Genomic DNA, 26,851 nt, shown 5'->3' on the forward strand with positions numbered 1-26,851 from the left:
AGTTAATTCACCAATTAATTCATGACCTATGTTTGAAAATCTACTCCTGTGTACAATAGATATGCAAAGCACTGCCAGTGTGACGTCATATGTGTTTACACGTCATTTTCGAATCCGATATGGGGCGCTATAGAGTGCCCGGTATTTTGACCGCGACATATGGTAACCCCGTATTAATGACAAGGAGCGTATAATTCCAGTGCTCGAACATCATCTTATACTACTTGACTCGAGTCATTGGAATTGATACTCGATTCATATCCGAGTAAACGAATCATCATTGTACCCAGCCCCAATGATGATCTGTCTGTTTCCCAGAACTGTAAAGTGCGGCGCAATTATTTCGAAGTTATCTTCTATACGACTCTCGTTTAGATGACAGCTCCTCGATAACGGCAGAGAGAGAAAAAGACATCAAAGTTGAGGAAGATTTCGATCTGGGCTCTCAAAGCCACGAAAATGATTTCCAAGGTGCCTCGATTGGTCTAATCAACGTCGGCGGTACTATGCACAGTTCACATGAATCTTGCACCACATATATCGGCGGTAAGCAAAAACGGCAGTCCGGTTATGATTATAATTTCAGTCGTCAATTTTAGCATGTAAGTAGCAGTAATAGGAAACGCCATTCGTTCACGAATGGCCGCATACTAGTCGCTCCGCCATAAATATACTTTTCTAATATTTAAAATCACTTAAATGATATCGGAACCAAAGTTATTGCATCACGAATCTAAAGGTTTCTTCATCTTTGTTTCTCGTCCTCCGTATTTGAACTACATCAATCATCAATTTGATAAATTAGTCATGTTTTTCTTTTATATAGATCCCCTATATCATTGCTAATATACTAAGAGCAGAGTCATTATTTCCACAGGCTAGTAGCATTGCTTGTAAAGACCAATTGTTTTTGGACCGCCATACAATAGCCACTCATTCAGAGATACAGCAGTCTGCGACGAATTGAATTAGCATATAACTTATCTTTATGTGACCTTTTCTATATTTTATGACAATTTTTATGTATATTGATGCTGGATGAGCGCTCGTCATTCATAGCGATAACCATCGTCTTTAATTTCGATTGTTATTCAAGATTCAAGTGTCTGCTAAGTATCATCATTGGTGAATTTCTGTCCTTTATCCTTTACTACAGGGGTTCTCAACTTTCCTTGCGTAACGGGCCGCATTTTAACAGCAAAATGCGCTGCGGGCCGCAGAACATTATAACCGTATATTTGTGGACTATACCATTATATTTAGGCTAATATAGCCTATATTTACTAGTCGTGTATGGGCATCTAGTTTGTATGCATTCTTCAGCATAATGGACAGCGTTCGTAAGCTTTCAGTTGCTGTTTCTAGTGAGATTGTGTCATCTTCCGACGTAACAAGTAAATCCCTTCATGAAGCGTGCATTGCATTCGTCCCCAAGTCGGTATGTGCAGTTGTGCACCTTCAAACCCTTGCACCAGAGAACTGAACTCTCTGTTTCAATGCGTGAGCGAGCAAGTATAGAACTACTGTAACTTTTTCTTTGCAGGGGCCATTGTCACTTTGGGCTCTCAGTGAAATGAGAAGAAGTCTCATGTCCGGGGTAATTTCTGAGCAAACCAATCAATCATTCTCCTTTCCTTCCATGACTGATGCCCTGCACCAATAGCTACAGAAGTCAGCTTTGTTAAGTTGATGTTTTTTTTGCTAGTCCCCTCTCTCCACGTTTTCCCAGCCAGCATTACGTCTACAAATATATCCACTCTGATAGAATACCCCAATACAACTAGCGTTGCAATGTCCGTAGATTTTGTCCAATGCTAGGTTAAAGTAGTTTACGGGGCAACGTGTTTCAAAACATGCGATAAAAGATTAACTGACATTGCTGTTACTCTTCTTTTCACGGTTGAATCAGACAACTGCAGCTTCTAAATTTGTTAGGTGGAGTTGTCCTTGCTGCTAAATTCCGGAAACGGCGGAGATTCGCTCAGTATAGTAACGTTTTGTTGGAGAAACACCTTTTCTAACAGATATATCAAGCAATTTCGAACCATGCGTTTTTAACGTCGTCGGCAATCTCAACAATGCCTCAAAATATGAATTGCCTAGCCTGAGACCTAGCTAGCAACGCTTTTTTCTAAGATCAGGTGATGTGTGTAACTCGTGATGGAGCTGTGCGAAGACCTATTCAGAACAATAAGAATCAACTCGGCCATATATCAAGAAACGAGAAAACATTGAAGAATAAGAATAAATCAAACGAAACAGAGACGGAGCGACAAGAGAGCTTTAGTAGCTAAATTGATACCGTATATGCAACAATACTGTGTCGGTAGTAATTGCGATCATATTGAAAGATCTCGCGGGCCACAGAAAAAGCGTCTGCGGGCCGCATGCGGCTCGCGGGCCGCGGGTTGAGAACCCCTGCTTTACTACAATAACCAGATCCTATTTCGAGTATTCCTAACTTAATGCATTCCGATTCTTTCCAGTCTCGAAAATAGCAATGTCGTAAGTCAACACGTTCGAACACATATTAAACCTGCATCTATTATAATTGAGAAATTGACAAATAACTGAATTAATTCAATAATATGAGGACACTAAATAATGTTCTAACAGGATACCGTTTCTCGGAATGCTTTGAAATTTAGATTTGTCGACGGTGTTGCAATACTTCGTTTCGACAACTTCATATTAGTTCCGTCCTCTTAATGCGTATATTGACATTACGCCGGCGATAAAACTATATTTATTGGTTGTGCGGGTGGACTCATGCACAGCTGGTATTAGTGATCATTGGCTATCGATTAAAATATTTAAAATCCTCTATTTCAAACGTTTTGTACCTTAATAGGGCAAGCAGTATTGGCTGAAGGTGAACGCGTAGCTCAAAACTTTGAACATGTTACCGTGAACGCTGTTGCAGGAGACCAGTACGCATATGGTAAGTTATACAATGTCGAAAGTAGCATGATATTGACTCAATAAACATTTGAATTACACTACATAAATTATAAGAATACGGAACTTGTATTTAATCGGAGTCACATAAATTTATTATCAACGCGTATTCCGAGTTTTGGAAACACACCTGACTGGAGTGGTAGTCGGGGCTCGTTAAAATGCTTTAAAGTGCCCTCTAACCTGCGCACGATCGCAATTGCGCAGTGCTGACACGGCATCGGCGCACAAAAACAGCCCGAGATGATGACCTATTTTAGTCGCTACGCACTGTTGTCTAAGAAATCGCGCAGTGAGTTGGTGAGTTCGCGCAGATTCGTGAAAAATTTGAGGGAACATTGGTCTTAAGCTAAAGCAGGAATCGTGGCTGGAGGCAAAATCGGTGGTGGCGTAGCCTATACCGACTCTCAAGCTCCATGTATAACGACCAGAACAGTCGTGAAAATATGATCACCAAAACAAAAAAACAAATAAATTTTCATTGCCGATATATTTGCGGTAGCCTACGTCTGAGGATTGTTGGAAATACCTGATCTGGGAGTTGAGTATTATCACTAGCACAGTGGTTCCCAACCTTTTTCCACCCACGTAGCACTTCGAGGTTTTATGCAGTGCTCGCGTACCACTTACATAATTTACGCACGCCGTAAGCGGTAAAAAATGTTTTCAAAATGTATGACATCATAATCACGTATTTGACATATGTGGGGTGCAATAACTAGAGAGAGTTTTTACCTAAATATCGGATGATTTTGACTTAAGAAAAACTTAATTTTGACCAAATTTTGACCTCACATACACAAATTAAGTGTCTTCGCACATGATGTTAAAATTGTACTACATGTTTATTTCTGGTTGGGTCTGTCTGTTTTTACAAAGTAGTTTGGCCTGAGAATGCGTTTTTGACTTGAAAACTGACAAGTTTTGACATGAAAAAACTTTATTTTAACGACATCCGGCCTAGTAGTTACACAACGTAATATGGTAGAGTAGAATAAAGAGAGATACTTTCCTACATTCCCGGGTAGAAAGTGTCTGTCCTTACTAAGTAGCTTGCCTAGAATGCAGATAAATCGTTCAACGGATGTAGTTCTTGGCCGACAACACTGAAGTTGTGCGTACACTGCTCTCGCCTAAACGCGCGAAGCGTCAAGAATTTCCGATAATTCATGATAAAATCGGTCAATAAGATCGGGAATTGCATATATATTGCTATCAATTTCTTGTCCTCTCTGCTCACGTAATCAGATTTATCGGTAGAGCTGAGTGAAATGTTTTGGAAACTGTAAGGCCCGTTGGTATGAATCCGTAACATGATTTTATTTCGTGACCACCTGTCTGCTGTATCAAAAAACATAGAATCACCCAAACGTAGGCTTATAAACTAAAAGACACACACGATTTCAAATTAGTATTACTTCACTGGCATATAATTTTTCTCTTAGGGATGGTATTTGTCTTGTGAGCTTCAGATTGTCAAGACAGGAACATTCAGCACCAGTCATTTAGGCGCCTATGGAAAATTAAAATTATATGTATTTTGTATACACAACGAAGTTTTCGGTCAGAATAAGGGCAGTCCTTTTCGGCCAAGGTTTTCTCGCTGCTAATTGTTCTGGCACAGATCTTGGAGTCGCATGTTACATGGCCTAAAACTTTATATGTCTTAGTGCATCGTGGCGCGGTAATGTCCAACCCCTATATACCCATTTCTATAAATCTTGCGTACTTTTTCTTGGCGAAAGAGTACCCCAAAATCAAGATAGTTGGCCACTTGAAGTCGCGTATAGCGTGAAAACTTTTTTGAAAAGTTCAATAAATTTTCAAAATATAGTCTATAATTTATGCTGATTCATGAAACCAATTTTTGACTTGATGCTTCAATTTTGTCAAAAAAAATCGCCCTAGTAATAACAAAATATATTAAACCAGGCATTATCAGCCCGGGTTGAAGAGATTTTCACTACTAGTCAATAAAACTTCAAAACATTCAAAAGCAACCCGATCGGAACTAATAACTTTTTTTTCGGTCGAAAAAAAAAACAGAATCTACTCGCGTACCACCTGGAAGACCTTCGCGTACCACTAGTGGTACGCGTACCACAGGTTGGGAACCACTGCACTAGCACATAGGTTCTCAACGCCATGTTCTTGGTCCTGTCAGGGATACGAAGCACCAGAACAAGGGGGTACCAGATGCATTGGGGAATTATTCGCTATTTACACCCAAAATTATATCGCAAACCATCAATAAGGAGAATATTTTCTAGGCAGACTTATTCAATTAGAAAATTTCCCTCTCGCTACGCGCGATTTCATGTCAATAGACATTTGGATTTTTTATGGCTATAATCGTACCTAAATAATATTAAGGATGGTTTAGTCTAGGGGTGTAACGTGCAAACTGGTGGTGTGTGACTATTCAGCACCGGCATTTCGGCGTCGCCTATAAATCCCGCCACAAGACACATCGAGACGTAAGTTTCGATGCATATTATAGCATAAATAATATCAGCATATGCAAGTACATAATTATTGACAAAGTTCCTTCGATAACTATAAAACAAATTCACGCTTTGCGCAGCTAAAACGACATAGGCTAAAAAAATAAAGTGTATTCTTGAATTGCGTAATCCCGCGGTTTACCAGATAAGGAAAAAATGTGTTTGAAATGTGAATGAAAAAATTTCACGTTCACACCATCCCTAGTTGATATATTCTTTATGACGCTTCGCTTCTAAGTAATAAACAATTTTCGAATGGGAAACTTTTACCCTTCAAAAATACAAGGGTATATTCAATATCAAAACATTCATTCTATATTTGCCATTTGCGTTCCTGCTGTAGATCAAGATACTGGACAAGAAAATATTGAGGTACAGATCGCCGAAAGTAATGGGGAGAACCCGGATATCAATGAAGGAGGAATCGTAATATTGGAGGCAACTAGTGCAGGTAATTAATTTCACTACAATTCAAAGGTTGTAAATATGCAATATACTACTTCGCGGCAGAGATGGAAGCGGGCCGGGTGAGCCGGACCCGAACCCGGCCTGAACCCGACAAGTTCAGCCCGAACCCGGCCCGAACCCGACGGTCGAGTTTTGAGCCCGTTTCGGCCCGAAACCAAGTTCAAATAGCAATTTTCAACTGTTGCGAGCAAATAAGCTGATATACGATTCAGATTTCGAGCTTTTCAACGCTTTCAATGCTCTCACTTTGTTTTCTTTCGATAGCAATCTTGCATATGGCAAGAGAACTTAATATATCTGAATGAGAATACGCTGAAAACAGCCCCACTGTTAACTTAGTTCCACCATCCTTTTTGCATTATGTGAACTGTATTAAATGGTTCAATACCAAACTAAATTAAAGAAATAAAGGAATAAAATTGGCCAAGATGAGAAAAAATAGTGTGTTCAAAATACAAGTCAACTGTCATCCATACAAAGGGCGTTGCATTCACACGTTATACGAAGAATTGATTATTTCAATAGCCTCAACAGTTACTGGATACAGTCGGGTTCGTCTATCAATTTTAAATGGGTAATGTATTGCATCTTATCAATTCGTTCTCAATCAATTCTCTATTCTCTATTTTGGCTGGTGACTATCAACGTAGTTTACCAGTTCTACGTATATGTGAGCGATACAGCGCCTTCTTGCGTGTATATTCAACTCTATATTCGTTTAGCGGTTCAGAATCAGGGACCACTCAATATGTATTTCCGACAGCTAGCAAAATGCAATGATGCAATCATGCCTCATACTTCGAAATGGCAACTTGACTTGAATTGTGACTTGACTCGTGACTTGACTTGACTTGACTCGACTTGACTCGAGTCACCTCCAAAAATCGAGTGACTTGACTTGACTCGAGTCAGCTTTGAAAATCGATTGACTTGACTTGAGTCAAAATGCGCAATGACTCGAAATGACTCGTGACTCGAAGGTAGTGACTTGATCCCAACACTGCTATATAACAATACTACCGCTGTCACATAGCCTAATACAATATAAGTTAGTTTCCGTACAGACCTAAAGCAATTCACCATGGACGACAAAATCACTATGGCGCATCTAAAAGCTTTCTTTAATAAATATTAACACCGCCGTAACACATCTATCGATCAATTCTGCTGTGCCACAACGGAAGCCGTCGTCTCATCACCTGCTTCTAGCTGTTCAGTTCAGCATGCCTCATCGAAATTAAAACTAAATTGGTAGTAATCCAGGCTCCAGCATGGTAATCCATCCATCCGTAAGTCATGTTTTCGTCACAATGTGGCCTGAACAATGATCAATGTCTGGCGTTTTTGGGACACTTGTTTACTATTTAGCTGACATTGTTTCATTATTCAATCATAGTCTTCGGGCCGTCTTATAATGAAGTTTATCTGGGTTCGTACTTCGTATAAAATTTATTCACAGATATTGCCATACTTATACGTGATACGGTATTGGTGTATCTTATATGTAGTTGTGCCACTTTCGAACAAAATTGCAAATCAAATTTGTATATGAAGTCAATGCTTTTCGTAGTGACTATTCGGCCCGATTCAATCCCGATAATTTTTATACCTTTGGGCCCGAACCCGGCCCGAGCCCGGCCCGAACCCGGCCCGAACCCGAAAAGCCCGGCCCGACTTCCATCTCTGCTTCGCGGAATCACCTCTCAGATGCGGAGACCCTGCTTGACACCCGGAAAGATAAAAAAACAAGTCGTTTCCTTTTTACAGAGTCACAAATCTACAGTAGCATGTCAGAGCAGCAGGACTGTACAATAAAGGGCCGTACAATTTCATCCGACCCGTAAAGAATTGTGTTGCAGAACAAATGAGAACAATGACCCTACCAATAAGCACAACTCAAATTCGGGATGTCCGAATAGTCTAGTACTCTATTTTAGGTCTATTCAACCGGTAGTATCTTACACCATGGGGCAGGGGTGGGAAAACTACGGAACGTAGCACCGTTCTGTTCGGCCAGCAAGAATCTAAAAAAATTATTAAAAAATATTGAATTAATGCAGTGACCTAATTAAACTTTTTCTTAGTATATTTCACCATGATAATTCTAAGGCAGTGGTTCTCAAACTGGGATGCGCCCCATTGGCGACGTAAAAACATGTGACGGGGCGCATAGCTGAGCTCGACTGCCAATTTTTTTGGCGCTCAGCACGATTTCCATCCAATCCTATTTGTTGCTCTGTATTTAGTCCGAATTTCATATGTCAAAATATCTCATTCACAGCCGTAACCTTCCATGCAATAAACCATCCGTTAGGTTTGCTAGCATCCCGATTAGGTTTTGTGACATTACGATAAGAGGGGCGCAAAATCTTTCATGGTCATAATGGAGGGCATGTCTTGAAAAGTTTGAGAACCCCTGTTCTAAGGGAAATACTTCCTAAAATACATTTTATTTTATTTTTTGTGTGACAAACCCGATCTCAAGGCCCGCGCAGTTTGATAGGTTTCAACTGTTAACCATCACAGAAATCCTAACCGACATTGATATAACTCGAATCAAAATTCTAAATTCAGCTTGGGTTTTGATTATTTCAGTGATGCGCTTACGAAAAAAATCGATTCACGCGTGTCTTGGAAGATTCATTCTATGTATGGCATAGAATGATGAGCTATCACAATAAATAGGCAAGCTCATGATTGAGAGCAAGTGGACCGGAAGGGCTATGCAACATCGTAAAGTGTTCATATCAACTGTTCGTATATTGCAAATAGCATTCATTTTGTGAAGTCATCAACAAATTCTGCTCCTTGTCATCCAGCCGTTGGTGATGGACTTATTGGTTTATTTCGGAATATTACAGGATGGAGTTAGCCGTGACGGCTCAGAGATTTTCAAATGGTAATTCCTGCCAGCCAGATCCTTATAAATAGTGCTATGTTGATAATTGCGGGGGCGTAGTGATGCGAGTCGAGCTCATAAACCACTGTAGATGGTCACCGAGAACTTCGAGTCCTGGTTAGTATTCATCATTTCCTTTACGATGCAGCCTTGCTCATACTCATTTCGATGTGGCCAACCAGCAGACGTACGACCGCATGCATCCTTAAAATCGTCAATATATGTATACGAACCACTGCACACATTTATATATGCGTTTGTTGACAGCGATCAATATGCAATTTGAATTGGTTACCCAATCTCTGAGAGATTTTAATTCGACTTGAAGATTTTCTTCACACTTAGCTCGATTCAGGGTGACTTGGATTATTCGTTTTAATGTAATAGTGTCCTCGAAATTTATGTACCAATCTACAAATGCGAGATGCGTAACAAAGTGATGCGCTCCACAAAGAAATACCTATTCCGTCTCATGAATGACGGTATTTCTAGTACGTCTAAGCGATTCCAATATATTCTGGCTATGCTGACAATCCTTGTGCGAGGTCAAGAAAAACAACATACAGCAATGTGATTACCAAATTTTGGGAATGCATTCATCAATAATTTTTCAACCAAAACTCTCGACTCTACATCAGCTCCAGCAGTAAATATGGCTTGGAATTGATAAATATTTGACTGTAACATATGTGAAGCTACCAATATTAACGATGAAATTCATTCACAAGGTTGAAAAAAAATTCGCGTTCCGCGAGACTGTGAGACGAATTCTGGTCACTTTTCCTAACAATAATACGATTTGAGCGCATATATAGTAATTCTGTGAAGGTGTTCAGCTTTTACTGTAAGAGACTTTTATATGCGCAAGATATAATTCATGAAAACCCTGAAGGCACGGAACACTACAAGCTCTCTCCGAGGTGAAACCTAAAATACTGGTATTTGTCCTCCAGATGGGCCAGGACGACTCTCCACTGGAATGCGGTCGTATTCGACATATGCAATCGAAATTTGACCGTAAATAGCATAAGGTTGAACACCCCCCGGATAAGGCTTATCACGGAATCGGTGCATATTGTATGGTCAGTGAGTTTTGAGTACTTGACTCGAGTCATTGTAATTGAAATTCGATTCAGATTCGAGTAATCGAATCATGATACCCAGTTTTAATGATGATCTGTTCGTTTCCCAGAACTGTAAAGTGCTGAGCGATTATTTGAAAGTTATCTTCTATTCGACTATCGTTTAGATGACAGCTCCTCGACAACGGCTGAGAGAGACAAAGACATCAAAGTTGAGGAAGATTTCAATCTGAGCTCTCAAAGCAACCAAATTGATTTCCAAGGTGCCTCGATTAGTGTAATTAACGTCGGCGGTACTATGCACAGTCCCCATGAACGTTCCACCTCATATAACGGTGGTAACCGAAATTGGCGCCCGGTTATGGTTATTATTTCATTTGTCAATTTTAGCATGTATGTAGAAGTGAAAGTAGCAATATTCAAGTAATTTACAAGAAATTTTCAAGTTCGGCATATAGTTTTACCGGAAAAGAACAAAAATTGTCAAGGTAAAGTTGACAAATAGTCTGAAGCAGGACTGACTAATTTAGAGCCGTAAGAGTAAATTTATACGGCCGTCGACATGCAGATCGAAATAACTCCCGAATATTAGAGAGATTTCATACATACTTGAAATTTTCTTCGCGAATTGCGAGATTTAGCGCTATTTCATATTTCGATTTAAATATTGTAAATCCCTTTGAAATCTGAGCCTTCAAATACATACGCAAACAGCAGAGGAAAATGATACGCTTCATAAACAAATACCGTGTGCACCTCCCGAAATAAATTTGTTTGTGGTACGTTTGGACGATTGCTATTTCTTACCTCTATATCGACAATTCTGATGGGAGGTCAAGAAATGACAATTGCACACCTAGTCTTCGTGATAAATACTGAAACATGGAATGGAATAACACAAGCTCGGTTGGATCATATGTGTGGGCTTTGAAATGTTATGTTTTATGTTGGGTCAGACGACAAGGATACGCATGGAACAGAGGAAGAGATGTTTTTGATTGGGTGTCGAGGCTTTGTGTTTGTGTTTTGCAATATTAAACGCCAGTTCTTTTCACAAAAAGCTTAACATTTTTGGCGGTTTCTGATTTGCCGTAATATTTTACTATGAACTTGAGCAGTGGTTCTTAAACTTTTTGTAATCGCAGACCCCTTTTGGACCGTCACGGACCCCCAGCATTCTATTTATGTAGAAATTGGGTTAACTTTTATTATTTCAAAGCTGCAACTGCAATACGTGGTCGTGTCTTTTCTGCGCCTTCGATTTGATATCAACGAGTGCTGAAAATCCATTTAGACAAAGAAAGATGGTGGCAAATGCAATAATAAGGCATAACGCTACTGGTGACACATTTTGGTATGGTCGCAACAATGATGACGCCAAAATTCACAAAAAATTTTTTTATTGAACATATATAACTTCAAGCCTGTTAATTTATATCTAGCAGCTCATCTTTCAGTTATTAGGGAAATGGTTATATAGGCCTATATCACAGAAGAAAACGGATTTTTGCGAACATTTTGAAGTCTGCGTGATTTACTTTACTAATCCAACCTTTTATTTTTTACGCAATGCCCGACAAAACACCTCTATACAGTCAAATATTTGTATCAGTGGGCTATTGGCAATCTAGCAACTAAAATGAGTCCACACCGCAGGATATTCCATCTCAGACGGCCACCCTGATGATGTGAGTTCCACTGAAATGAAGCAAAACTGCCACGTGATTTTCCTAATTTGAAAAATATAAATTAGGTAATCAACTATTTTGTAAGTTTAGAGGCTTCGCGGATCCCGACCCTCGGCTGAGAACCACTGAACTAGGGTTTGTAGAAGTGATTGGCGTTGCTACTCAAGTAACTTCCTATATATTCTGCTCAATTAACAGTATAAGTGGTAATTTCTAAGACACGTGAAAACTGCTTCATGTGGCAGAAATAACTAAGTGGGTATATTTGGTGGGGGGAGGGTGGTCGCATATTTTCGACATTTAGTCGGAGGTGGCTATATACGAAATCGCAACATGTATCTTGTCAGCCAACGCAAAATGTTTGTAATGACACAATACCCATTGGTAGAATATTCGAAAATATATTCAGTTACCGTGCTTTCGGGGCTGTTGTTAAAACTACCACATTTATGAAATCATATACATCCAACATCGTTGCGGAGCGGACCTTTCTTTGGAGTACACTCGTGTTAGAATTAATTACTGGGTGCAGTACCAAATCCAAGGTGGGGAGATATCTCCATGACATTCCCAGCTGATTTACTAGGCACACAAAGCACTAAAACAAAATCCAATACAAATTATTTCCCGTATTGCCAATCACAGATGGGAATTCGAATTGCGTACATCTGATTCAAAGCACATGGTGTGAACCCTTCCCCGATGGCTGTTATAACAACCTTGATTTAACCCTAATATACCACATGCAATACATATATATATATTATGGGATTGAAGCGCAAAATATTTCCAATAGTAAAATCACAACTAGAAAACAGCGACCGGACTTTGACCTCTAACCAGGATAGTGACTGCCGCACCCCAAATCGTCCAATCGGGGGTCCCAAGCTCAAAAGGGCCCGAAATTATGTTGGTGAATGAACATAAATTATTTATAGACCTACATCACTTATTGACAATTTATGCAACTCATTTCAATTTTTTTCGCGCTGGACACGTTTTCATGTTGCCAAATTTTTGAATATTGAGTACCCTTCCCCCACGAAAAAAGCATAATTTATAGAAAATAAAAATAGGCATTTCGGCATTGGCCATTACCACGCCGCGATGCACGAAAACATACGAAGTATTTGCCAATACGGTACTCCAAAAAGTGTGCCAATAGGTCGCCTGCGAGAAAACCTTGACCGTGGCAATCTGAACACCACAGGTCAAAGAACATTTCTCAGAGAAAAATTATTTTCCAGTTAAGAAATACCAATTTTCAATAAAGCCACCACAAACGTTTCTTGGATTTCGCATGGTTTCTCAACAAATTACGGCATGATGTGTGGATGTACGTAATATGGCCATTTTCCTAATTTTCTGATAAGTCGCGATCAGCGTTTCACAATCCAGTCTCAAAGCATGACCAATTATAGTGTCCAAAGTAGGACTGCATTTAAAACAAACGGTGTTTTAAAACACTTTGTTAAAACATATTTTAAACAAAAGCTTTCAAAAAAAATTGTACTTTTTCAAGTTGTAAAATTATACCATAATTGTATGTATGTATGTATGTATAAGGGGTTTTATGGTGCTCGACTACTAAGGTCTTGTGCACCAGGCCTGGGGGAGCTAATAGTTGAATCATATACGTCTACACAGTACAACAAATTCTATGACTGGATTAACCATACACGGATCAGTCAACAGACAGTCCAAGTTAAAGCTAACACTGTTCTGTTCAGCTACATTTTTTAAATATTGTCTCTGGTGATAGTATCGAGGACACGTTAGTAGGAAATGTTCGACAGTTTCTGGTACGCTGCACGTTTCGCAGAGACCACTGTCATGACAACTCATGCGATGGAGGTGATAGTTCAATTTGCAGTGTCCAGTTTGTAGTCGCAATATAATGGATGATTCCCTCCGCGACAAATTTCGTGGACGGGGAATGCACGAGAATGGTGCGTGTAAACGTAGGTACGAAGAGTCTTGCTCGATGTCGTTCAATTCCGACATCCACTTCTCAATACATATTCCATTGGTGTGTGACTTCATTTCGGCAAGTGACATAATGATTTCGTTTTCGTCGTGGGATCCAGGTGTGCTAGAGGCGAATTTTGCGAGTTCGTCTGCCCTTTCATTGCCACGTATTCCTGTGTGAGCGGGAATCCAAATGAACGTCACTTGTACTCCCTTTGTTGCCAGGTCTCTGCAGAGTAAGATAATAGTTTCCGTTAAACTATTCGAATTGCCATTATTTTTTATGGACATCAATGCGCTTTGACTGTCGGAGAATATCGCTAACTGTTTGGACGGCAAACATGCGTTGCTCGCCCAATTTAAACTTAACATAATTGCATATAATTCCGAGGAAAATATTGATTGTTTGGCGTTACGCGTGGCCCAATGAGAATATTGAAGTTCTTCGACCCAAAATGCTGCACCACCGCGCGTATTTGTTTTCGAACCGTCGGTGTATACTTTCGTATAGGTACGATAGCGCGTCGCAATGTAATGTTCACATTCCTGACGTATGTATTCAGGATGGTGTGCCCCGCAGGTGATACGCGTCAATTTCAGATCGACGGCAAGCTGTTCATTCACCCAAGGCGGCACTGTACTCGGTTTCCTCGACTGTAAAATAATATTTTGGATAGACGCGGATCTGGTTTTCATATGAAACGTAATAAACTGATGCGATTCGGAATAGAATTCGTGCCAAGATTCTCGAGTTAGTGATATGCAGGGGTGGTTTGGAGTTGCCATAATAATACTGCGATACTTATAACACGCTTGAAGCTGTCTTATGTGAATTGGTGGTTCACCGCAGGAATGCTGCAAGGCGTAGACTGGCGTGCTCATCATAGCCCCACAGCAGATTCTCAGAGCTGCGTTCTGAATTTTCTGTATTGCTTGTATGATATAGAGTGGCGAAAATAAATAAGCTTCACAGCCATACTCAATGACGGATCTAATGAGTGCTCTATATACAGCTAGAAGGCAGGGTTTGCTCGCACCCCATGATGTCCCGCTTAATAACCTCAGAATGTTCATCCTTTGAATACATTTCTCCACGACCGCATCCTTGTGAAGTCGGTAGGATAGGCGCGAATCAAAGATGATTCCAAGATATTTATGTTTTTTATTGATTGAAAGTGGTGTACCTCCTATCTGAAGGTTTACTTGTGGTAGGTTCCTACGCTTGGAGAATATGACTACAGCTGATTTTTGCACATTGACACGGAGTCCCCATTTCGTTGTCCACTTGAGCACGTCATCCAAGGATTTTTGGATATTTTTCGCCGATGCGGTTATGTTCAGTCCTGTTTCCCACAAACATGCGTCGTCGGCAAACAGATTCATTGTGCTGTTCACTGCTGTGGGGAGATCATTAATCATGACGCTAAATAAAGTCGGACTTAGCACACTACCCTGGGGAGTGCCATTTTCTAGAGTGTATGTATCGGATAGACTTTGTCCTACGCGTACTTGGAAAGTGCGATTGCTGATAAATGAATATATCCATTTCAGGATGTTGCCAGATATTCCAAGCTTGTGAAGCTTATAGATCACACCTTCTCGCCATACCAAGTCATACGCTTTCTGGAAGTCAAGAAACACTGCTATTGTTGAGCGTTTGTTCCAAATTCCTTTGTATATTTCATCATGAAGAGTCATGATGCAGTCTGTTGTCGATCTTCGAGCCCGGAAACCACTTTGCACAGGAGTAATCAGGTCTTTGCTCTCCAGAAACCAATTCAGGCGATTCGCTATCATTCTCTCCATTACTTTGCACGTGGTGTTCGTTAACGATATGGGTCGATATGACGCTGGGTCGGACCTGGCTTTGCCCTCTTTTAGCAATGGGATGATTATTGCGTGCCGCCAGTGATCCGGGCAATGCCCATCTTTCCAATATCTATTGAAGATTGACAACAGACAATTTCGACTGCGTTGGTTAAGATTTCTTATCATCTGATAGCAAATTTCATCGGGTCCTGGAGCTGTACTTTTTCCTCGATTTAATGCTCTTTCCAGCTCATTCATGGTGAAAGGCTTATTAATGCCGTCGTCTGTTGTATTTTCTGCATGCATAATTGGCACAATGTATTCGTTTTTCAACTCTTGTCGTCTGACCCTGAACTGCAAATCTAGATTTTGGTCGCTACTGACCGACGCAAATTGTCCAGCAAGCGCGTTTGCTTTATCGGCGTTGTCTGTTAAATTAATGCCTTGGGACTTGAGGCTATTTATGACGTTCCATGTACGGGTCCCCATCATTGATCGTACTGTTCGCCAAACCTTTGTTAATTTCGAATTGCTATTCAGCGATAAACAGAAATTTTCCCAGTGTGATTTTTTGGCAGCTAGAATTGTTTTTCTTGTTTCTGCACGCTGCTTCTTGAACGCGATCACTGAATCAATATGAAATGATAGTTTCATTTTCAGAAACGCCGCTCGTTTGCGACGAACTGCTCTGGAGCAGGATTCGTTCCACCAAGGAACACAGCTCTTACTGTGTGGTTTTGATACAGGAATGCATGCTCGTGCCGCTTGTATGATTGCTTGGACCGCATGTTCAATATTATTATCACCCTTTTGAAGTCCTGACATTAATTTGTGTTCAGCAATTCGCCTATACCTGTCCCAATCCGCTTTGTGGAATGACCATGAGCGAAAGTGATATTCTGGTATAGCGATTGGGATATTGATCGTGTTGAATATGACAAAGTGATCGCTTCCTAGTAAGTGGTCTGTGACCGTGGTTTCTATTTTGAGCGCGATGTCCTTTGATACAATGCATAAGTCTAACAGAGATGTGGCACCAAAATCCGACGCGATGTTGATGCGTGTGCCTGCCGTGACGTTGGTAATCACAAAATCATTGCTGTCGATCACTTCATAAAGGTTCCGTCCATATCTGTTTGTACTGTTGCTACCCCATAATGGATGATGCGCATTGAAATCGCCTACAATAATGGATTTCGAATCCAAAGAGTTCATGCATGCTTCTAGAGTGGCCTTGGAAAGTGATCGATTTGGTGGAGCGTAAATGTTCATGATGTTCATCCCTTCAACCTTGATAAGCTGTGCTTCTATCGGGTCCAATCCGGTCAGTTCAATTTCCTCGTATTGTAACCTTTCCTTGATAAATAAGCAGACCCCACCCCCATATATGTCTCGGTCTTTTCGAATGAGCTTATATCCACGGATTTTCGGCTTGTAACGGGACACCAAGTGTGACTCTTGTAGTGCTATTATCTGCGGCTCCTCCGCTAATTCTTCCAAAAAATGTTTCAGCTCATTGATCTTTCTATATATGCCGCGGCAATTCCATTGCATTATTGTGAAGAACGTCCTTTGTTCCTACCCGACTTTTTTATGACCTCTTGTACGTCTTTCCCGAGGGGTGGACCTCCACCCTCAGTCATATTCGTGATATTCGAGTAGTTGGGCATATTTCCGATTGTTGGCTCGCTCGTTTGTTGACTGTTATGTGACTCTAGACACTCCAAATTATCCATCTTATTTTCTCCACTAAAGGTCAGATCGATCGCACCTCCGATATCGACTTCAGGAGTCGTCATCATGGCATTGAGTTGGTTAACTTGGTTGCCGTTACTACGATTGAATGCGTGATTATTTGTCACTGAGATACCAAGATTCTCCCCTGCTGATTTTTCTATGATTGCTTCAATGTCGATTCGTTTTTTTTCTATAAAGCTTGTTAGGGTGTTTTTCATGACTTCGGCAATGAAATTAAAGAAGCCAGAAATAGGGATAGTGATATGATCCCCTGTCTTCTGCACTATTGAGCTCTGTTGCTGAGATACGCTTCGGCGATACTGGTTTTCATCTGGTAGGGCGTTTTTATTCGACACTTCTGGAGGAATGTCCGCAATTCTAAACGAAGTAGCGTTCGGTTTCGGCAATGGTGGGAATTCACTGAGAGGTGGTACTACCGGATCACTAACTTCGTTTTGCAGCGTATTCCGCGCAGTCCAATAGTCTACCTTGGTGTTCGCCATTATTTTCTGAATCCTAATTTCCTGTTGATACCTTGGACAACCAGTGTATCGAGCAGAGTGAGAATTGCCGCAGTTAACGCAGTGGAGAACAACACTGTCACACTTGTCGTGGGTGTGGCGGTTTCCGCATTTAGAGCAACGCTGCGCGCTTCGACAATGCTTCGATTTATGACCGAAGCGATTGCAATTATAGCACCTGGTGGGCGGTTGATTGTATACGCGAGGCCTAAATCGTAAGAATCCTATCTTAACCACGGCTGGCAGGATTGTCGACGAGAAGCACAAAAGCACTGATTTACCCCGTATGGTTTCCCCATCAGCGCGATAGGAGAATCTACGCGCGAACGTAACATGTTGGTTTGTCAACGAATGCAATATCTCCTCATCCGACATTTCTAGTGGCACGTTTGTAATAACTCCCTTCACTTCTACTGGTCTGGTATTGTATAATTCCGTTCGCACCTCTATCGGATTTGTACTCGATCCGAGATCGGTGCATGACAATAACTTAGCAACTTGATCACTATTCGCACATTTAACACAGATATCCCCTGAAGGAAGGACTTTCACATCCTTGTAATTACCACCTAGAACTGCGTATAACGATTTATTGATAGTCAATGGATTGTATTGCCGAATGCGCTTTTTTACCCCTTTTATAATCACCGACTCATCAATACCAAATCTTGCAGAATTCCCTGTCGCTACCTCCTTCGAGGAAGGCCCAGGAAGATCCGAATCTGCGGAGCGCTTCTGCGCCCCGCCACTACCTGACATAACTTGACTGTTTTATATCACAAATATGCGATGCAACTATTGTATACAGAGCTACAGAACGCTTCAGCTGATATAAGCCTACTGCTACGCGACTGTCAACTGCGCGGCTAATCGTTAATTAGGCGAGTCACTATACGAGATCACGATAAGACGTCCTATCTCGACGGCGCTCAACACACGAATGTACCATAATTGTCTAGACTTAACAAAAACATGATGTATGAGGACAATTACCACCCAATTTAGCCGACGCATATCGTTCTGGGATGGTTGGAACCCTCAAAATAGTCGGTTCAACAGTTGCAGTACATATATTTTGTCAAAGAGGCTATTTTTATCTTATATTTTCAACGGTGAATTTCAATCCGTTATGACGTCACAATTGAATTTTCGTGACGTCGTGGCTTAAAAACAAAAACAAAAAACAATAAAAAAAATGTTTTCAATTAGGGCCTTGTTTTAAACATGTTTTTTTTTCAATTGATTTTTGTTTTAAATGCAACCATAGTCTAAAGGATGTGTAGTACTATGACTCTCGCAGAAATAAGCTCCAACATGACACAGTGAATCCCCGGTCCGATAGCCTTTTCTACACTTAACACAAATTGCTGTTTCTTTTTGACTGAGCACTATTTAAAAAACAAGCAAGGTAAATGGAACAAACCATAGTAAGTAAACTATAACATAATGGAGTTATTACGAACAACGACAACTCCACTTGCGCCAACCCCCCCCCCCCCTCACTCATATTCCTCTATCACTCTTATTCCCCGAAACAGGTATATAATTCTATTTTTGTCTTCATTTATTCCTTTTGCATCTATATTCTGCTTTTCTGTTGATAATTCAATAGTTTTTAGCCTTTTGCTCATATTTTTACATTAATTTTTTCACTAACTTCAATTTTTAACCCTTGGCACGTTTTTGGTCATAAATTTTTTCCCCAAGGTAAAAAAAGTGACAAAACCTATCATTGTAAAGCTGTTGAAATTATCTTTCCAACAGTATATAGTACATCTTTATAAAAAAAATTTCTAGGTTGACCCATTTCTAGACCAAATTCTACCGGACTATAGCCTGTCATTACTTACATTATGGCGGGTGTGTTTGTTCATCAAGGACTACCGTTTTAGTGTCAATCTCAATGATTTGTTATTATTTGAAAATCTTGTGATGAGATTGGTTTGGACACAGTGAAAACATTGATCTAGTCTTCGATTACCAAGGAGAAAGTTTCCCGCAATATCCGAAGGTGATAGGGAAAGATACCATAGTAGATTAAAGTTTTTAAATGTTAGTTGACTATTGCTGATGATTCAAATGAGACAAGAGTTTTTAGGATAAATCTTTGCTCGCACTTTATTTATTCCGCAAAAGCATATGCAATGTCAGTTCAACAAAACAGTGCAGAACAGATGACTATTTGAAGACTAATGATCAACTTTCGTTTGCAGGTGGTTCTTGGAAAATTTTATGCAACAAGCACTAACTATTATAAGTGGTACTTTTATGTTAGTTTTGGTTGCCTAACTCAAAAGCACAGCTTGGTGTGAAAAAACTGAAGTTATTTTTAATTCAGCGTTCAAAAGTTAGTCTGAAACAATTTTCAGACCAAAGTTACCAAACACCCCGTTGCCGGTGTTATAGGTCGAATTGGTTAGCAAGTAGTGATGACAAGTAAATACCATTATTCAGCTTCTGTACCATTATCGATTTTTGTAAAAAAAATTATATAGGAATGCCAATAACTATTGAAATATGTCTGCATGAAAATATAAAAATAGTGTATAACGATAAATTTTTAAATTGTGGTCCGTGAACCCAACGAAGGGCCGGCGTCTACCGTTTAAGGCAGGGGCGGGTAACTTCTCTAGTTGGCGGACCGGATATGAGAAAATGAAGCACTTCGCAGGCCGCATTACAGAGTGTATACATTTACCGCGTACTTATTAGGGATGATGTGACGGTGAGGTTCACGTTCACGTTCTGTGTGTGAAACTCGGAAATTAAGAGGTCCATCTTCACAAACGAACCTTGTTAGGTTCTGTACTGTGAGCCTTTTTCTATATAATTAATTTTTTTTACGTAATTATAGCACGTTTGGTTGAAATTCGTTGCGTTTCAACTTGAGAACGCTCTATGCGTGGCGCTGGCAGCATAGAAAAATAAACTCCTAAATAGGGTTGCCATACGTCCGAAATTTCCCGGACATGTCCGGAATTTCATTGTTGAAAAGGCGTCCGGAAGTAATTTCTAAAATATGCCAAAATGTCTGGAATTTTGAAGGCTTGAAGTAAGCTCATAATTTTTTGTAAATCAATATAATGGACAATACTATTTTTGGGCAGATTTATGTTACATAAAATTTTATTTTGCGCTCTGCGCGATTTAGTATCATGTGTGTTGGTTTTAATATGGGGACTACCACCCTTGCAAAAATTGCGATCAAAAATAAATAAAAATAACAGTCATTTATAGAAATAAGTCTGATTATAATCGCAATCACAAGATACGGTATATTCATAGAGTAGGTCTAGGATGCTTTATTCTAAGATATAGTGGTTCTAGCCCAGGTGGTAATTTGCCTTTATTCTGGGGTTCGCGAAGATTTTGAACATAATCAGCTTCCAAAATTGGCCGTGAGTTAGTCTAGGCAAATTTGCCGACGTTTAATTAGTAATCAGCTTATCAAATTTGGACCTGGGCCACGGCAAATTGGAAATGGAGTCACGACCATAAAATGTTGGAAACCACCGGATGCGCGGTGTTTATATAGCTCAGTGGTGCAGCGCGCACCGGCATTAGGCTGATAAATAATATTATCAGTGTGACATGATCATGACTTAACGATGTACAGTTATGCTTCTTGCATTTTCGAAGTCATCATCCTCCACCAGCTCAGCCACTAACTCTGATCATGTAGGCGGAGAGAGGATAAAAATTATATAGTACTACATGGAAGAACCAATATTATTGACATAATTCAATCAAATCATTTAACGACCAGATGCATGTAGTATAGGGTTACCATATTTCTGTGACACAAATTCCATACACTCTTTAGCGCCCACTAGAGGATTACAAAATGAGTTGTGACGTCACAGTAGCAAAGCTATGCTCTTCGACCAGAGGTGGTCACGATACGTTTCAGGATTATGTGGCTGTGTGTTGTGTAACCGGGACCGAAACCACATTTTTCAGCCCCTACCCACCCAAATGAACAATGATTTCGAGTCCACCATAGGGTAATCGATGCAACTTTTGGGGGAGGGGGTTACTATATGAATCTGGTTTCTATATGCATTTGGTCGTATATTACTATATAGTTACTAGGCCTACTCTCCACCCACATGATCAGTGTTAGCGGTAGAGCTGGTGGAGGATGATGAGTTCGAAAATTCAGTGATCGTGATTGTACATCGTTAGACATTAAGTCATGTTCATGTCCCACCGCTAAGATTGTTTATCAGCCTTATGCCGATGCGCTCCACGGAGCGACACAAACACCCCACGTCCAATGGGTTCCAACCTTTTATGGTCCCAACTCCATCTCCAATTTGAAAATGTTCCATGCCCGGATCAAAATTTGACAAGCTGAATACTAAAAGAAGTCAACACCTTTGCTCAGAATTACTCACGGGCTAATTTGGAAGCTGATTACGTTCAACATATTCGCAAACCCCAGAATATAGGCAAACGACTGCCAAGTTTGGAGCCACTATATATCATTGAATAAAGCATTTAAACGGCCTTAACGATGTCTTAGAATAAACCGTTCTCCTATAATTGCGATTACAATTAGGCTCATTCCAGTAAATAATGGTTTTTTTATTTATATTTTATTGCACTTTATTCGAGGGCGATAGTCCATTAAAGTCAATAAATGTGATACTAAATCGCGCGCAGCGCGAAGAAAAATATCATGCATCAGCATAAATATTCCCAAAAATAATGTTTTCATGTTAATTTACGAAAGAATTATGAGCCTACGTCAAGCCTTCAAAATTACGGACATTTGGCATAGTTTAGAAATTCCTCTTGGACGCTAGTTTGAACAGTGAAATTCTGGACATGTCCGGGAAATTCCGGACGTATGGCAACCCTGATGTAGTAAGCCACCAGAAGTTGCATCGATTACCCTACGGTGGGCTCAAAATTAGTGTTAATTTGTGCGAGAGGAGGCTGAAAAAATGTGACTGCGGCCGTGGTTACAACTTACAACACACAATCACCTATTCCTGAACCGGATCGTGACCACCACGCCGCTTCGCTGGTTTGACGTCATAGTAACTGACAAGGGTCTAATACCTCATCTTGAAATTCACTAGTGGCGCTAAAGAGCGTCCGGAACTTGTGTCACGTAAATATGGTAACCCTACTATAAACGAGCACGCACCTTGCAAATCTCCAAAATTTCACTTGCTTTGTTACAAATGTTGGCTCGAAATATTCAGCTTTCCGCTGAATGGTTCCACTGAATATCTATGAAATGGATGTAAAGAATACACCCTTGATTATGTAAAAAAAATCAGCAAGTATACGGAACACATCTTGACTTGATCTGTTTATTATATCTTTAAAACCAAATCCGTGCTATTGAGGATTTGGCTACTGCTGTATAGCATCTTCATGGGGTAATATCGGTAACAATTATAAAAAACCCGTTTTACACTCTGCTCAATATGAAGGTAGCAATCGTCAGACGCCGAATAAATTGTCCGGTCTGGGCTAGACCGTTAAGATGTGTGCATTCCGTAGGAAGTCTCCGTCTAAATTGTGGGCAAAGTGACGGAAGATATAAATTTTACGGGATCGTATAACATTTGCTTACTACAGTTTGTTTTCGGTACGAAACAATATTCGTATGCAGTTTATCACTTCGGTTTAAATGAACTAATACCTTGACTACGATACTCGCAATACCAACAGTTAAGACAACAGCAACATAGATGGAGAACGTTTTTCAGTACGCGAAACAGGTAGACAGTCTGCAATCATTACAGTACATCACGACTAATGATCATTAATACTACATATAGCGGTTCCGCATTGGCGTTTTCGCTTCTGTGAATAGCTAACTTCTTGAAATTTGATGTCAATTTATCTGACATGTTGGTGCTAGTGGTAATTGAAGCGAAACCCCAGCGTTGTAGTCCGGCGTCGGGCTATTAAAATCGAAGTATTTTCTGCAAAAAATCTCAACATTTGTTACAAATATGCTGGGAAATAGAGGAATTTTTCAATCTACCTAGAATTGCTTCGCGGGCCTTTATTTCTGGCTGGGATTTTTCTATAAGGTGTGTTCCCTGTATCGTGATCATATCTCGCTAACGCAAAATATAAAGTTTAGGTTCTGGTAACTTTCGGTAGATAGATCCGCAATTCCATTGCATTATTACTAGACCCGTGTCGTTTAATTTAAACTTATTGGTTCGACTTCACTTGTGCGTAAACAAGTAGCAACAATTTTGAGTATGTCGGCGTCTTCGCGGTTAATGGTGACTCCAAGTACTTTTTGTACTGCCTCAGTTATGATGCAGTAGAACAAGCAAGGTTTCGTTTGTAAGTGTTCAATCAGCATTTGGCTCTGCACTATCATAATTTCGTTGTCAGTATCTTCCCGCTGGCTGCAGTCAACGGGAACACTATATTTTCGATTGTCAGAGTCAATCCAATGTGACGTCACAATTATATATTCGTGATGCCATAGCTGGAAAAAACTATAAAAACATGTTTTTTACCAGGTAACATGTTTTAAACATGTTTCTTTTAAATGCGTCCTTAATTGGTTGTTACTTCATCATGTAAAATTTTGCATTGATTTATGTGTTAGGCTACAAAGAAATTATTACCTTAATTAAAACGTGCACTTGGCACCACATGCAGCTCGTAGTGACTTTTGACACAATCAAAATTGCGTATTTCGCCTATTTCTGCAGTATAGTGTAGGGCGTAGATAGGGAAAACATCACTTTCCGGTAAATCATTTCCCATTCCTAGTTACTCCCAGTTCCAATTGGCGGAATAGAGTCGATAGACCAATTTTTATACATATGAACATACTTTCAGACTGTAACATTCACGATGAAGTCACAGATGATATCGGACCTGAAGGAAAAACAATTGAAATTGACGGAAGCTCCATTGCGTTTCCAGCGGGCTGTTTCGATCAAGTGCAACGGGTATCCATAAGAGCAGACATAGATGATGCGGCGTGGCCTCAGGGCAGAGTCGGGATCACCCCTATTCTCCACATCGAAGCACCGGACTTGAGAGTCCCAGCCGCCGTTAAATTGGCAACATGGTGCGTTCCGGATGATAACGAGGAAAGTTCGATTGTTGACGTGTTACGCTACAACAGGGATAAAAATGACTGGGAACTGGTTCACAGCTCCCCTCTTGGAACGTCAGGATATATCGAATTCAAAATCGATCATTTTAGTAAAATTGCAGGCACTGCAAAGATTTCAGATGCTATTGATTATCTTTTGATGCCTAGCATTTATTCATGCGGAAGCATGCTTGCAGTTACCACGACGTTGCATGATCAGACAGCCAGAAAGAGATGCCTCAAAAAATTAAAGGATGCATTCAACAACGAAGTTACCACGATGTTGGATAACATGGAACCTAGAAGCAAGTATCGGAAAATTACTAATAAAAGATTCATGGATGTAGTCACTGAACATAACTGCGACATTTTCTCCTGCAAGACTTCGCATTCACTACGAAGTGCACTATCTTGTAATACCTATCAAGATACCTTTACACTTTATCCTTGCGAGTTTAAACATCCATTGGTAGAAGTAGTCGAAGCAGAAGGTAGTCGCGTAGACACCGTCACAGTTGTAAGTAACGAAAAAAAGGCAGAAGTCAGCATGGCATTTCAACTCTACAGAGATGACGAGCCGACGCGTGAATGTAACTTCTTCTATTACTGGAAGCCACGTGACATACCTAGCACAGATCAAAAAAGCGTGCCTACTGCAGTCGAAGATCGGGGAGCGAATTCAAATACTCCCACCAAATCCAATGTCCCATCTAACATCGATCCTAATTCTGCAAACACTGACGGCGAGGGTGTTGAACAGTCCAGACATACCGGAACGGGAAACGAAAAACGCAAGGGCAGTTCAAGTCATAATGACAATCAGACGTTAAATCTTAATCAAAATCAAGATAATGAAGAGATGAATAAGTCAATTCATATTGGTCCTCATTCCACTGTATACCTGAACAGTATGAATACGACAGGGATGGCTAACAGAGGTACGGCAACAATCCACAATAAAAATACTAGCACTGCAATGACCGCTGGGACAAGAGAAATGGCAAACTGAAAGTCCGATGACGAAATTGTTCTCCCGTAATATTTATTTTTCATGAATTCATTCCTGAGATTCCTGAGCTCCCATCATATGTACAGAAACCGTCTGGACTTGACTGATTTGTATCTTGAGTTTATACCTAAAATTACCCATGTAGAGTTTTGTATGGATTGGCAATGTTATATTTATTCATAATTAGGCTATGTATATAGGTATAGGTGTGGCTGTAGATATTTGAAACTCATACTTTCAGTGATCACTGGAGCTTTCTCATTACAATATGTGGACATCAATTCGCTTTACTGATCCTCTCTTACGTGGCCACTTCGATTCCTCATGCGGCGATTTCTCTGTTCCGCCTTTCTTGACTGTATCGATATACTTGTTTCGGTCTTATAGTTTATACAGGGCATAAAAATTAGAGGAGTCAAATGCGAGAAGGCCATTTAATAATTGTAATGATTCGAATCGTGTCATTAAGTCGGTCTAGACTAGAGTAACAAAAATACAGATACTCTTGACTCGAAGTATATAGTTTCGATACTTTCTCCCAGCGGCGGGAACAGCGAAATATCAATTCTTAGTAACCCGACATTCAGAATATACGTTGTAAAATGCTACTCTTGCTCGTTGAGACGACATTTCTGTGAATCGCAGAACGATCCACTGCATAGTCACAATGCGATATGTAATAAGTGGGGTCAAGGAATACAAAATTAATTTCAATGACGTGTAACTGGCACTCTTTTCCTTGCGTCTGCAAAAAAGATTTATTATTTTAACTTTCCGGAGTGTTATGACGTCATTACAGGATTCACTCGAACTCTCGTCTCGACTAGACGCATAATACTCGGTTTCTGGATAGAATCCCTAGATACTCAATTATCCCAACCCTATTTGTTTTGCCTATAACAGTAATTTGGCTGATTTAGTTAAGGATCGAATAAGAACCTGAAAGACTTATTCGGGAAGGGGACACATCTGCTCATATCAACTAGCAATATAGTGTGATGTTAGACATGTGAACTAAACATGTATGCTTAGCAATGGCACAGAGAACAATTACAACTAAGATTGGTTTGGACTGTTACAAGCTCGTTGCTAAATTTTCAGTTGGACGATATCCGTTT

General features: G+C 40.2%; 1 protein-coding gene across 1 annotated transcript; it reads left to right on the top strand.

The window, feature by feature from the left end:
• Positions 1–26,851, top strand: LOC145436190 (uncharacterized). The gene is made up of 2 exons (XM_080313537.1): positions 1–546; positions 24,463–26,851. The coding sequence occupies exons 1-2, from the start codon at positions 507–509 to the stop codon at positions 25,731–25,733; spliced, it is 1,311 nt and encodes a 436-aa protein (XP_080169663.1). The 5' UTR covers positions 1–506; the 3' UTR covers positions 25,734–26,851.

Source organism: Botryllus schlosseri, chromosome 3 (assembly GCF_051294905.1).
Source record: "Botryllus schlosseri isolate E-star chromosome 3, Bs_hap1, whole genome shotgun sequence".
Lineage (NCBI taxonomy): Eukaryota > Metazoa > Chordata > Ascidiacea > Stolidobranchia > Styelidae > Botryllus > Botryllus schlosseri.

Coding starts and splice junctions, on each gene's coding strand:
- LOC145436190 (XM_080313537.1), top strand. CDS start 507: ATGCACAGTTCACATGAATCTTGCACCACATATATCGGCG. Junction 547..24,462: donor TTGCACCACATATATCGGCG/GTAAGCAAAAAC, acceptor ACATACTTTCAG/ACTGTAACATTCACGATGAA.